The following is a 14,672-nucleotide window of genomic DNA, read 5'->3' on the forward strand; positions in this document are numbered from 1 at the left end:
TGTGGGCAGGGAATATGTCTGCAGTGGAAAGAGTATGGACTTTGGAGTCAGAGGTCATGGGTTTGAATCCCGGATCTGCCGCTTGTCAGCTGCGTGACTGTGGGCAAGTCACTTAACTGCTCGGTGCCTCAGTTGCCTCATCTGTAAAATGGGGATGAAGACTGTCAGCCCCACATGGGACGACCTGATTCCCCTGTGTCTACCCCAGCGCTTAGAACAGTGCTCGGCACATAGTAAGCGCTTAACAAATACCAACATTATAATTATTGTTCTGTGGGACTCTCCCAAGTGCTTAGTACAGTGATCTGCACATGGCAAGCGCTCAATAAATGCGATTGAATGAATGAATGTAATAATAATGATGATGATGGTATTTCCTATGCGCTTACTGTGTGCCAAACCCTGTTCTAAGCACTGAGGTAGATTCAGGGTAATCAGGTTGTCCCACACAGGGCTCACAGTCTTTAATCCCCATTTTGCAGATGAGGTAACTGAGACTCAGAGGAGTTAAGTGACTTGCCCAAAGTGTACCGAGGTGTGTGCAGGGCACTGCTTCTTAGATTGGAGCAGGCTTGGTCAGGGAAGGAAGCTGCTTAAGGGGAGAGTTATCCCTTTCGCCCCCGAGAGACACAGCCACACTCTCTTCAATCAGTCAGTCGTATTTATCGAGCACTTATTGCATACAGAACACTGTACTAAGCACTTGGGAGAGGACAATACTACAATAAACAGACACATTCCCTGCCTACAACGAGCTCACAGTCTAGATGGCGAGAACCAGACATCAGTGCAAATTAATAAATGATGCATATGGACATAAGCGGTGTGGGGCTGGGAGCAAGGAAGAGCAAAGGGAGCAAGTCAAGGCGACGCAGAAGGGAATGGGAGATGAGGAGTTTAATCCGACAGGGAGGAGCTTGGGAGTGTTGGGTTTTGAGCAGGAAACTCACTGTTGGGAATCTGAAAAGAAGACGCCTTTCCCAGCAGAGCCAAATTCAGCGGTGGAGGAAGCAAAGCCCATTTTTTGCTGACACCAGCCCCCCGCCCCCCGCCCCCCGTCATGGCCTCTGGACTCTCCCTTCCTCCCTCTGACCTGAGATGCCCGAGGTCTAGGGTGGGGAAGGGGAGACGGCACAGAGAGTGCACAGTTGGAGCTGAGACATCTGTTTCCTCCCTCCTCTGCTCTCTAACCCCCCCCCCCCCGCCGTCTCCAGTAATAATAATAATAATTGTGGTATTCGTTAAGCGCTAACCGGGTGCCAGGCACTGTACTAAGGGCTGGGGTGGATAACGGCAAATCCAGCTGCACGCAGTCCCTGTCCCACATGAGGTTCCGAGTCTCGGTCCCCATTTCACAGATGAGGTAACCGAGACCCAGAGAAGTGAAGTGACTTGCCCGAGGTCACACAGCGGACAAGTGGTGGAGCCGGGATTAGAACCCATGACCTTCCGGCGCCCAGGCCTTGGGGCTCTATCGACTACACCACGCTGTTTCTCTAGCAATACCTGTGGACGTCCCAGCTCCCGCCCCCCTTGTTCACACTAGGATCTGCCGCTCCCAGCCCCTAATGGATAGAGCCCGGGCCTGGGAGTCCAAAGGACCTGGGTTCTAATCCTGACTCCGCCACTTGTCTGTTGTGATACCTTGGGCAAATTGCTTAGCTTCTCTGGGCCTCCATTCCCTCATCTGTAAAATGGGGATTAAGACTGTGAGTGTGGGACAGGGACTGTGTCCAACCCGATGATTTTGTATCCACACCAGTGCTTAGAACGGAGCCTGGCACATAGTAAGTGCTTAACAAATACCGCTATTTTTGTTATTACTGTTATCGTTACTTATGCACAGTCACACGACAGACAAGTAGCGGCTCTATCTCGTATTTACACAGGTGCTTAGGATGACGCCTGGCGTGTAGTGAGCGCCTAACAAATAGATTTGTGATAATCAGGTCCCACCTCATCAGACTCCATCTGTAATTTATTTATTATATCTGATATTTATTCATTCATATTAGTGCCTGTCTCTCCTTCTAATATGTAAGCTTGCTGTGGGCAGGGAATGTGTCTGTTTATTGTTCTATTGTCCTCTCCCAAGTGCTTAGTAAAGTGCTTTGCTCCCAGTAAGTGCTCAATAAATATGACTGAATGTATGAAGTGTTGAAATTATTATTATTATTGTTATTATTATTACTATCATTATTATTTTTATCAGTCATCAAGGCTGATAAAATACAATACAGTCTGTCCCTCTCCTCTAGGCTCAAAAATGGAACCTGTCATTAAGTAGATGATGTTTGTGGAATGCCTGCTGATAGAGTAACTGTTTTCAGTCACTGAGAGAATAATCAGTGAGTCAGTCAGTCATATTTACTGGAGAAGCAGCGTGGCTCAGTGGAAAGAGCCCGGGCTTCGGAGTCAGAGGTCATGAGTTCGACTCCCGGCTCTGCCACTTGTCAGCTGTGTGACTGTGGGCATGTCACTTAACTTCTCTGTGCCTCAGTTCCCTCATCTGTAAAATGGGGATTAAAATTGTATGAGCCCCACGTGGGACAACCTGATTACCCTGTATCTCCCCCAGTGCTTAGAACAGTGCTCGGCACCTAGTAAGCCCTTAACAAATACCAACATTATTATTTACTCCACTTACTGTGTGCAGGGCATTGTGCTAAGCGCTTGGGAGAGTACAATCGAACAATATAACAGACACATTCCCTGCCCTCAATGAGCTTACAGTCTACAGGGGCAAGAGAAGGACATTACCCACCCCTTCTCTTCATTCATTCATTGAATCATATTTATCAAGCACTTACTGTGTGCAGAGCACTGTATTAAGCATTTGGGAGAGTTCAGTAGAACAATAAACAGACACAGTCCCTGCCCACAACGAGCTCACAGTCTAGAGGAGACAGACACGAATAGAAATAAATGACACATATGGACATAAGGACTGTGGGTCCGGAAGACCGATTTGTTCTTTCCAAGACCTTAGTACAGTGCTCTCTACACAGTAAGTACTCAGTAAATACGATCGAATGAATAAATGACTAGAGGGAGCAAGTTAGGGCGACACAGAAGGGAGAGTGAGAAGAAGAAAGAGGGGCCTAGTCTGAGAAGCTGTCTTGGAGGAGATGGGCTTTCAGTGAGGTTTTGAATGTGGGGAGAATCATGGTCTGTCAGATAATCCTCCAGTAGGTTACAGTCCAACTGGGTTCCCAATCCCAAGCATGCCACCCTTTCTTTGACTAATAGCAGCCTTTGGCTTTATTGTTTCATCTGGAGTCCAATAAATCCTCACCACGGTTTTCTTTTTCACTATTATTAGTATTGTTGTTATCGTTATTAACACCATTTAACAGTGGTGTTTGTTTAGTCCATTCTATGTACCATGCACTGTATTAAGTTTCCGGGGTAGATTTATGATAATTGGGTCCTGCATGGGGCTCACGGTCTAAATATGAGGGAGCACAGGTATTAAATCCTCATTTTGCAGATGAGGGAACTGAGGCCCAGAGAAGTGAAGTGAAGCAGCCATGGCTTAGTGGATAAAACCCAGGCCTGGGAGTCAGAAGGACCCAGGTTGTAATCTACACTCCCCCACTTGTCTGCTATGTGACTTTGGGCAAGTCTTTTAACTCCTCTGGGCCTAAATTACCTCATCTGGAAAATAAGAATTAAAACTTTGAGCCCCATGTGGCACAGGGACTCTGTCCAACCTGATTAGCTTGTGTTTCTACTCCAGCGCCTGGCACATAGTAAGCCCCCAACAAATACCATAAAAACAAAAACGTTAAGTGACTTATTCAAGGTCACAAAATAGGCATGGGTTGAGCCAGTATTAAAACCCAGCCCTGGCTCCCAGACAGTCAGTCAGTCAATCACATTTTTTGAGTGCTAAAAGTGTGCAGAGCTCTGTGCTAAGCACTGGAGAGAGTACGATACAGTAATACCATACAGTATAACAATTCATTCATTCATTCAATCATTTATGCATTCATTCAATCATATTTATTGAGCGCTTACTGTGTGCAGAGCACTGTGCTGAGCGCTTGGAATGTACAATTCAGCAACAGAGACAATCCCTGCCCAACAACGGGCTGTGCTTACCGTGTGCAGAGCACTATTAAGTGCTTGGGAGAGTTTGTTAGAGAAGCAGCGTGGCTTAGTGGAAAGAGCGTGGGCTTGGGAGTCAGAGGTCATGGGTTCTAATCCCAGCTCTGCCATTTATCAGCTGTGTGACTTTGTGCAAGTCACTTCGCTTCTCTGTGCCTCAGTTGCCTCATCTGTAAAATGGGGATTAAGACTGTGAGCCCCACATGGGACAACCTGATTACCTTATATCTACCTCAGGGCTTAGAACAGTGCTTGGCACATAATAATAATAATGGTATTTGTTAAACGCTTACTATGTGCCAAGCACTGTTCTAAGCCCTGAGATAGATACAAGGTAATCAGGTTGTCCCCCGTGGGGCTCACAGTCTTACAGGTAACTGAGGCACAGAGAAATTAAGTGACTTGCCCAAAGTCACAGAGCTGGCAAGTGGCAGAGACAGGATTAGAACCCACGACTTCTGACTCCCAAGGCCGGGCTCTTTCTACTAAGCCACACTGCTTCTCTTGAACATAGTGAGTGCTTAACAAATACCCGTACAAATAATACAAATTATTATTGTGATCATTACATTGTAACAATAAACAGATGCCTTAACAATAGGACCGGGCCCTTGCCACTAGACCTCACTGCTTCTCCAATAAACTAATTTCCGAAAGAAACTCATTTGCACCGGAACCGATGCTTAACCATGCGTGTGGGGGTTTGTGTGTTTGTCCGTCCCAGGAAAAGAACTTGGATTGGTTTCCCCGGATGCGCGCCATGTCTCTCGTGAGCAACGAAGGGGACAGCGAGCAGAACGAAATCAGGAACCTGCAAGAGAAGCTGGAGTCCACCATGAGCCTGGTGAAGCAGTTGTCCAGTCAGCTGGCCGAACTCAAGGAACAGGTCAGCGGGCCTGCTAGGGCCGGGGAGCCATCCCAGTGCTGCTCAGCTCACTCACTCAGTTGTATTTATTCACTCAGTCATATTGATTGAGCACTTACTGTGTGCAGAGCACTGTTTTAAGCGCCTGGGAGAGGACAACAGAACAATAAACAGACACTTTCCCTACCCACAATGGGCTTACAGTCTAGACGGGGAAACAGGCATTAATAGAAATAAATAAATTACAGATTCATCCAATCATATTTACTGTGTGCAGAGCGTTGTACTAAGCGCTTGTATAATGGTATTTGTTAAGTGCTTTCTATGTACTAAGCACGATTCTAAGAGCTGGGTAATCAGGTTGTCCCATGTGGGGCTCACACTTTTAATCCCCATTTTACAGATGAGGTAACTGGGGACCAGAGAAGTGAAATGACTGCCCAAGGTCACACAGCAGACATGTGGCGGAACCAGAATTAGAACCCAAGTCCTTCTGACTCCCAGGACCGGGCTGTCTCCTATAAGCCACACTGCCTGGAGGAAAGAGAAACTGGTTCCCAATTAGCCCTGGGAATGCTGTCTTTTAGGTAGTAATTGTGGGAATATTCATTCATTCATTCAGTTGTATTTATTGAGCACTTCCTGTGTGCAGGGCACTGTACTAAGCCCTTGGGAGAGTACAATATAACAATAAACAGACAAACTCCCTGCCTACAGTAGGCTTACAGCCTGGAGGTGGAGACAAGACATTAATGAATAAATAAATGACAAATATATACCTAAGTGCTGTGGGGCTGAGAGGGGGGATGAGTTAAAGGAGCAAATCAGAGTGATGCTGAAGGGAGAGAGGGAAGAGGAAAGGTGGGGCTTAGTCAGGGAAGGCCTCTTGGAGGAGATGGGCCTTCAATAAGGCTTTGAAGGGGGAGAGAGTCATTGCCTGTTGGATTCGAGGAGGGAGGACATTCCAGGCCAGAGGTAGGATGTGGGCAAGAGGTCGGTGGCGAGATAGATAAGACCGAGGTAGAGTGAGAAGGATAACGTTAGAGGAGCCAGGTGTGCGGGCTGCGATATTAAGCGATTCCTGCCCGCAGAGCACTGGGAAGCCGCTTGGCTTAGTGGATAGAGCACAGTCCTGGGAGTCAGAAGAACCTGGGTCCTAATCCCGGATCCTCTCCCTGTCTACCGGGTGGCCTTGAGCCAGTCACTTCACTTCTCTGTGCCTAAAATGTGGATAAAGACTGCAAGACCCTTGCGGGCAGGGTCTCTTTCCAACCTGTTTAGCTTGTATTCCATGTCAGTGCGTAGTACAGTACCTGGCACATAGTAAGTGCTTAACAAATACCATCAAAAAGGCGCTGGGGAAGAACACGGAGGCAGAAATTAGATACGGTCCCTGGGCCTTGGGGAGTTCACGAGCTAAGCCATGAGGCCAGAAATTCTTTTGCTTCTTCCCCACCATCAGACCTGAGAGGCAAGAGAAGTGAGATTGGCTGGAAATTTGCTAGGACACGTCAATCTCCTCAGAAACCGGGACAATGGACCCAACCGCTAGTACTGCTGAACTTCTTCCAAGAAACCCACCTTTTCTTTAACTAATTAATTAATTATTCTATTGGTGGTATTTATTGAGCACTTACTGGGTGCAGAGCACTGTACTAAGCACTTGCAAAGTACAATTCGGCAACAGATGGAGACAATCACTACCCAACAACAGGTTCACAGTCTGAAAGGGGGGAGATAGATAAACGAAACAAAACAAGTAGACTGGCATCAGTACCATCAAAATAGATGAATAGAATGATAGATATATGCATATCATTGATAAAATGAATAGAATAATAAATATGTACAAATATAATAATAATAATAATGTTGGTATTTGTTAAGCGCTTAATCTGTGCCGAGCACTGTTCTAAGCGCTGGGGTAGACACAGGGGAATCGGGTTGTCCCACGTGGGGCTCACACTCTTAATCCCCATTTTACAGATGAGGGAACTGAGACACAGAGAACTTAAGTGACTTGCCCACAGTCACACAGCTGACAGGTGGCAGAGCCGGGATTCGAACCCATGACCTCTCTGACTTCAAAGCCCGGGCTCTTTCCACTGAGCCACGCTGCTTCTCTATACACAAGTGCTGCGGGGTGAGGGAGGTGGGTAGAGCGGAGGGAGGGAGTCGGGGCAATGGGGAGGGGAGGAGGAGCAGAGGAAAAGGGGGCTCAGTCTGGGAAAGCCTCCTGCAGGAGGTGAGCTCTCAGTAGGGCTTTGAAGGGGGGAAGAGAGCTAGTTTGGCATTCTCTCTCTCTGCCTCCCTTCTACAGATGACAGAACAAAGGAAAAACAAGCAGAGACTGGGTTTTCTGGGCTCGGCCCCGGGCCACGCGAACCATCACATGCCAGCGCACTGACACCGCGCCAGGCCCCGCCGTGACCAGCCTCCATCGTCGGCCACCCCGTGCGGCGGCCCGGCCCTCGGAGACCCGGGGCCCGGCCGGGCCTGACCGGGCCCTCAACGCTCCCCATTGTCACCGACTTCAAAACAACCCGTGCCAAGACCTTCGGTGGTTTCACGCCGAGAACAATCTCCGACTGTTTCTCACGGGCCGGGCAGAACGCAGCCCGCGGTGCCGTGGGGGGAGGGAGAGAGGGTGGGGGGCGGGGGAGGGGGTGGATGTGGGGCGGATGTTTTCCAACCCGTTTCTTATGGAAGCCTGAGGGATTGTGCTCAACCTGGAGGAAGACCAAAAGGAGCGGGGAGAGGTGCGGCGGAAGGGTGGAGGGAGGGGCTGGGGGCCGAACCCCGATCGTGACACAAATGCAACTCCCTCGTTCTGGGTTTTCTCTGTGGGTGTGGGTGGGTGTGTGTGCGCGCGTGTATCATTTGCCTCGACTTTAGGTCATTTGATGGTCTTTTCGATGCAAAAGGGTCACCGACAGTAATAGTGCTAAGGGATAACGTTTATTAGGCACCAAGTTTGTTTTTTAGGGTGTTTGTTAAATTCTTACTATGAGCCGGGAACCGTACTGAACGCTGGGGTTGAATCAGATTGGATACGGTCCCTGTCCCACGAAGGACTCACAGTCTTAATCTCCATTTTACAGATGAGAGAAGTGACTTGCCCAAGGTCACACAGCAGACAAGTGGCAGAGATGGGATTAGAACCCAGGTTCTTCTGAGTCGGAGGAGGGAGTGGTCTATCCACTAGGCCTTGCTGTTTCTTTACAAGCACGAGAAACAGTGTGCCTTAGAGGTAAGAGCCCGGGCTTGGGAGTCAGAGGTCATGGATTCTAATCCTGGTAATCTGCCACTTGTCAGCTGTGTGACTTTGGGCAAGTCACTTAATTTCTCTGTGCCTGAGATCCCTCATCTGTAAAATGGGGATTAAGACGGTAAGCCCCATATGGGACAACCCAATTACCTTGTATCTACCCTAGCACTTAGAGCAGTGCTTGGCACATAGTAAGCGTTTAACAAATGCCATTATTTTTATTATTATTATTATTAAGAGAAAAAAAAGAACAAACCAAGTTAAGAGACTAAAATCGAGAGTTGCCAAGGAATCTGTTAATGCTTTGGAATTTTAGCTGTCACTGAGCAATTTTCTTATTTATAGATGGGACAAAATGGATTTACGGCATTGGGGATTAATGCTTTTGGGTCTTATGCGTATAACACTGACAGCATCACTGCAATTGATTTCTCTATCTTGGATTCAGATGTCCCTTATTAATATGGTTTGCAAGTGGAGATTTTACATACTGTGTTGTTCAGACGTGTTCCAGAGTCATTTATATTCTGAGATTTTAAAAGGTAGTTCAGAGAGAAAGCAGACAGTAAGCCCCATGGACTGATTTTTAAATAATGTTTGCGATTAAAGCTCATATTGAGATTAAAAAATAAAAAAAACCCATAAAGATGAAAGTCTTTCAGGGTCTACCCTAGTGGCATTACCCAGTAGAAACTATTCGATCTACATGCTGTCTTGAACAAAATAAACGGACACTTTTATTTATGCTCTTCTTAAAATCACATGGGATTGAAAGGTCAAAAAGTTTGTGAAAAATTCTGTGAAAATTGTACCTTGTAATTCCAATGGAAAGCCATCAATGATAGATCCTGAAGCTGCTTTCAAGTCACTGAGTCCCTTTCCCCATATGGAGGTATTTTTTCTGTTGAAATATGTAGGCCAAATCAGAGGTAATTAGGAAAGCAAAGCAAGAGCATGTTTTCTTTTTCTTTGCCCCGCTGTTTGGAAAGCTGTTCTCGAAAGATCATTTGTTTCGCCTGTCAGAGAAAGAGGCATGAAATAAAAAATATTGAATATCGCTTGCGGGATCGGAGCAGTGTCTAGTAATAATAATGACGACTGTGGTATTTGTTAAGCGCTTACTGTGTGCCTGGCACTGTACTAAGCACTGGACTGGACTCAAGCAAATCGGGTTGGATACGGTCCCCGTCCCACATGGGGCTCACTGTTTCAATCCCCATTTTTTATAGATGAGGTTACTGAGGCCCAGAGAATTGAAGTGACTTGCCCAAGGTCATGCAGCAGGCAGGTGGCGGAGCCGGGGAGGTTTCTGTCATTGCCTAGTCAGTCCTTCCCGCCTTACCTCTCTGGCCTTGGGAACCTGTTGTCGAACTCTATGTTGTCAGATACAGTCGCCGAACACTGTGTCCTCCATCTGGGTTCGGGGGCAGGTGGGTGTTGGGACAGAGAGTGTGGATGGTTTAATGTGAACCATCACCACTATTGAAGAATTCTACTTCATAACCTGCTAGCACCACACCTATTCCTCTTAACTAAGGTGAATGGGACTGTAAACTCCACGAAGGCAGGGATTGTGTCTCCCGCCACTATTGTATTCTCCCGAGTGCATAGTTGAGTACTTCTCACCAAGTAAGTGCTCAATACATGGCACTGATTAATCGATTGATAGTGTTCACTCTGGTGGCAGAGGCCCAGGTGTGCTAAAATAGGCTAGAGATTCTCTCTGTCAATCAATCGATCATATTGATTGAACACTTACCATGTGCAGAGTACTGTATTAAGCGCTTGGGAGAGTACACTATTACAGTAGAATAGACACAAGAAGCAGCATGGCCGGTGGAAAGAGCACGGACCTGGGTTCTGATCTTGGCTCTGCCAGTTGCTGTTTGACGGTGGGTAGGTCACTTAACTTCTCTGTGCCTCAGTTCTCCTGTCCTTCCTCATACTTAGACTCTGAGCCTCATGCGGGACGGGGACTGTGCCCAACTTAATTGACCTGTAACTACCCCAGCACTTAGAACAGTGTTGTCCACGTAGGTCGCGCTTAACAACTGCCATACCATGGGCACACAAACAAAACATTTGCTGCTCACAATTAGTTTACAGTCTAGGGGGGAGACATGATCCAGGTTTCGATCTTCCCATGGACAACATCGTCTTGGGACCAAAGGACGACCAGTGTCTCAGCAGACTTTCCACTCCCAGAGTTTACCACCCCAGTGCTCAATTCAGTACCTAGCACATAGTAAATAGCTAACAAATACCACAATTATTATTATTATTATGGAGGAAACAGACATTAATATAAATAAATATGGATATATGTGTAACTAGAAGTGGGGATGAATAAAGGAAGCAAATTAGGGTGATGCAGAAGGAGTGGAGGAAAAGGAAAAGAGGGCTTAGTCAGGGAAGTCTTCTTGGAGGAGATGTGCCTTCAGTAAGTCTTTGAAGCGGGGTTGGGGGCGTGGAGGGAGAGGAATTGTACGTCAGATTTAAGAAGGGAGGCTGTTCCAAGCCAGAGGAAGGACTTGGGAGAGGGGTCATCAGAGAGATAGACGAGATGAGAAGCTTGGTATTAGAGGAGTGAAGTGTGCAGGCTGAGTCTGATGACTCTTCCATCCGACAGGCTGAAGAGACATAATTTATTTATTATTATTATATTTTTAAAGTGCTTACTACATGTAAGCACTGTTCTAAGCCCAGAGATAAATACAAGCTAGTCAGATCGGACACAGTCCCTATCCCACATGGGGCTCACAGTCTATGTAGGAGGAAGACCAGGTCTTGAACCCCCATTGAGGAGAGTGAGGCAGAGAGAATAATAATAATAATAGTAATGGTATTTGTTAAGTGCTCACTATGTGCCAGGCACTGTACTAAGCACTGGAGTGGATACAAGCAAATCGGGTTAGATACAGTCCCTGTCCCGCATAGGGCTTCCAGTCTTAATCCCCATTTTACAGATGAGGTAACTGAGGCACCGAGAAGTGAAGGGACTTGCCCAAGGCCACACAGCAGACAATTGGCAGAGCACTAATTAGAACACATGACCTAGAAGTTAAGTGACTTAGCTTGGTAACGTAAGAGAAATGAAGTGACTTGCCCAAGGTTGCGGCAGGCAACTGGTGGAGCTTCCCAGTTCCCAGGTTCTCTGATTCCCAGGCCCGTGCTCTTTCTCTTAGGCCACACAGATTCCCTGACTTCTTTAAAATCACGAAGGATCTGAGCAAGCTGAAACTTGTAATTATTCATTACCTCATCCCAACCCGATGGAAAGAGGGACTGAAGTTGAAGGTGGTTGAATTAAAACCTATCAGCGGAATCAATCAATCTATCGTATTTATTGAGTGCTTACTGTGTGCTGAAAAATGTACCGAGCACTCTGGAAAGTATATTAAAACAGAGTTGGGAGGTATGTTTCCTGCCCACAATGTGCTTACAATCTAGATGAAGCACTCTTTCTTACAAGGGGAGGTAAGTTCATGGAACCTGTTGCCAGAGGAATGAAAATACTAGTAGGTTGAACAAAGAAATGGCTAAATTCAATCAATAAGTCACGAGGAGTATTCATTCATTCAATCAAATTTATTGTGCACTTATTATGTAAACGCTTGGAAAGTACAATTCAGCAATAGAGACAATCCCTGCCCACACAGTCTAAGATGGGGGAGACAGACATCAAAATAAGTAAACAGGCATCAATAGAAATAAATAGAATTATAGATATATACATGTCAAAACAAGTAAACAGGCATTATTATATAAATAAATGGAATTATAATATGTATATACATACGCAACTGTTGTGGCAGGGGAGGGAGGTAGAGCTAAGGGAGCGAGTCGGGGCAACGTGGAGGGCAGAGGGAGCTGAGGAAAAGGGGGGCTTATTCTGGAAGGCCTCTTGGAGAAGCTGAGCCTTCAGTAGGGCTTTGAAGGGGGGAAGTGTGATTGTTTGGGGGATTTGAGGAGGGTGTGGGTCAGGGGTCGATGGTGAGACAGGCAAGAAGGAGGCACCGTGAGGAGGTTAGCGGCAACAGAGGAGGAGAATGCGCCAGCTAGGATGTAGGAGGAGAGAAGGGAGATGAGGTAACAGGGGGCAAGGTGATGGAGAGCTTTGAAGCCAATAGTGAGAAGTTTTTATTTGATACGGAGGTTGTTAGGCAACCACTGGAGATTTTTGAGGAGGGGAGGTGACATGCCCAGAACGTTTCTATAGAAAGATAATCCCGACAGCAGAGTGAACTTTAGCCTGAAGTGGGGAGAGACAGGAGGTTGTTAGGGCAGAAAGGAGCTGATGCATTAATCCAGTCAGGATAGGATGAGCGATTGTACTAACGTGTTGGCGGTTTGGATGGAGTGCAAAGTATTTATTGATTCCTTATTCTGTATAGAGAAGCATGGCGTAGTGGATAGAGCACAGGGCTGAGAGTCAGAAGGTCACGGGTTCTAATTCTGGCTCAACCACTTGTCTGTTGTGTGACCTTGGGCAAGTCAGTTCACTTTTCTGGGCCTCAGTTACCTCATCTGGGTAAAAAGGGATTAAGATTGTGAGCCCCATGTGGGACAGGTACTGTTTCCAACCTGATTTGCTTCTATCCACCCCAGCATTTAGTACAGTGCTTGACATATAGTAAGCACCTAACAAATACCATAATTATCATTAGTAAGTGCTTGGGAGAGGACAGTAGAGTTGTGCTCTAGTTTACAACCAAGTTGGGAAGCTTCTAGATGGAAGCTCCTGCCTTCTGTTTCTCCCAACTCCATGTGCCCTGATCATATTTCTACAAAACTCTTCAGTCCACGTTTCCAAACTTCTCAAGAACCTCCAGTAGTAGCCCATCCACCTTTACATCAAAGAGAAACTCCTTACACGTTCGGCTTTAAAGCACTCAATCAGCTCACCTCCTCCTATCTTACTTCCCTGCTTTCCTACTGTAGTGTAGCCCTCACTCATCACTCCTTTAATGCCAACCTTCTAACTGTACCTCCATCTTGTCTATCTCACCTCCTACCTCTCTCCCACATCCTTCCTCCAGCCTGGAACACTCACCTTCCTCAGGTAAGACAGATAATCACTCTCCCCACCTTCAAAGCCTTATTAAAAGCTCATCTCCCCCAGGAAGCCTTCCCCCAAATAAACTCTCATTTCCTCTTCTCTCACTCCCTTCTGTGTCACTCTTGCATTGGATTCGTCCTCCTTTTTCCCTCCTTCCTCAGCCCCACAGCACTTTTGTCCATATCTGTCTTTTATTTTATGTGTTTTCATGTCTGTCTCCCCCGTCTAGACTGTAAGTTCACTGTGGACAAGGAAAGTGTCTACCAACGCCAACTCTGTTGTGTTGTATTCTCCCAAGCGCTTAGGACAGTGCTTTGCACATAGTCAGCACTCAGTAAATCCAATTGATTGATTGACCGAAGGACATCCACCTCAGGGCTATGGAAATGATAGGGGCAGTGTTTGGGGATGAGGACTCAAATTAATGCCTAGAGAGTCAATAGAATGGGGAGGATTCTCTATCTCCATTTTGCTCTCATAAAATCAGAACCTGAGACATAGAGAACTGAAGTGACTTGCCCAAGGTCACACGACTGACAACAGTAGATCCGGGATTAGAACCCAGGTCCTCCGACTCCCAGGCCAATGCTCTTTCTACCAGGCCACGCTGCTTCCCTAACAGATAGAGGACATTATCAGTTATCAAACTGATAATAACAGACGCTACACTTCATCTTAGCCCAAAAGCCAAGAAGCTACAAAGAATGAAACCCAGGACAGTTGACTCATCCGAGTGTGTTTTTTCACTTCCCATTTTGGATAGAAAGTGATGGCAGGATTAAGGGACTTTTTTCCCACTCTGCACATCCGTCTGGATGCCACGCAATGTAAATGCAGAAGAAACTCTTGTGTGCACGTGAACAAACTTTCCACGCGATGTACTTCTGATTTCCTTGATGATTTGTCTACTACTAATAATAATTATGGTACTTGTTAAGCGCTTACTATAAGGCAAGCACTGTTCTAAGGGCTGGGGTGGATAAAAACTAATCAGGTTGGACACAGTCCCTATCCCACATGGGGCTCACACTCTTCATCCCCATTTTCCAGATGAGGTAACTGAGGCCCAGAGAAGTGAAGGGACTTGCCCAAGGTTACACAAAAGACAGGTGATAGAGCTGGGATTAGAACGTAGGCCCTTCTGACTCCCAGGCCCAGACTCTATCCACTAGACCACGCTGCTTATTACTGCTGCAGCTTTTTACTGCTACCTTTTTTTTTAAAAAAAATATTTTTTATTTAATCGTATTTATTGAGCGCTTACTGTGTGCAAAGCACTGTATTAAGCACTTGGAAAATACAGTTCAGTGACAAATAGAGACGTTCCCTACGCAACAGCGGGCTCACAGTCTAGAAGGGGGGAGACAGAC

At 46.5% G+C, this 14,672-nt stretch overlaps 1 protein-coding gene and 1 pseudogene across 1 annotated transcript in view; one reads left to right on the top strand and one right to left on the bottom strand.

Moving 5' to 3' along the window:
- ITPR2 (inositol 1,4,5-trisphosphate receptor type 2) overlaps nt 1-7,627 on the top strand; it is a 428,831-nt gene extending 421,204 nt beyond the window's left edge. The window contains exons 56-57 of the mRNA XM_029057432.2: nt 4,835-4,996; nt 7,296-7,627. Coding sequence (XP_028913265.1) covers nt 4,835-4,996; nt 7,296-7,382 — 249 coding nt within the window. The 3' untranslated portion in view covers nt 7,383-7,627. The remainder of the gene's footprint in view (nt 1-4,834; nt 4,997-7,295) is intronic.
- Nucleotides 7,628-13,843: 6,216 nt separating this feature from the next.
- LOC114809850 lies at nt 13,844-14,001 on the bottom strand (annotated as a pseudogene).
- Between the last annotated feature and the right edge of the window lie 671 nt (nt 14,002-14,672).

Source organism: Ornithorhynchus anatinus, chromosome 2 (assembly GCF_004115215.2).
Source record: "Ornithorhynchus anatinus isolate Pmale09 chromosome 2, mOrnAna1.pri.v4, whole genome shotgun sequence".
Classification (NCBI taxonomy): Eukaryota; Metazoa; Chordata; class Mammalia; order Monotremata; family Ornithorhynchidae; genus Ornithorhynchus; species Ornithorhynchus anatinus.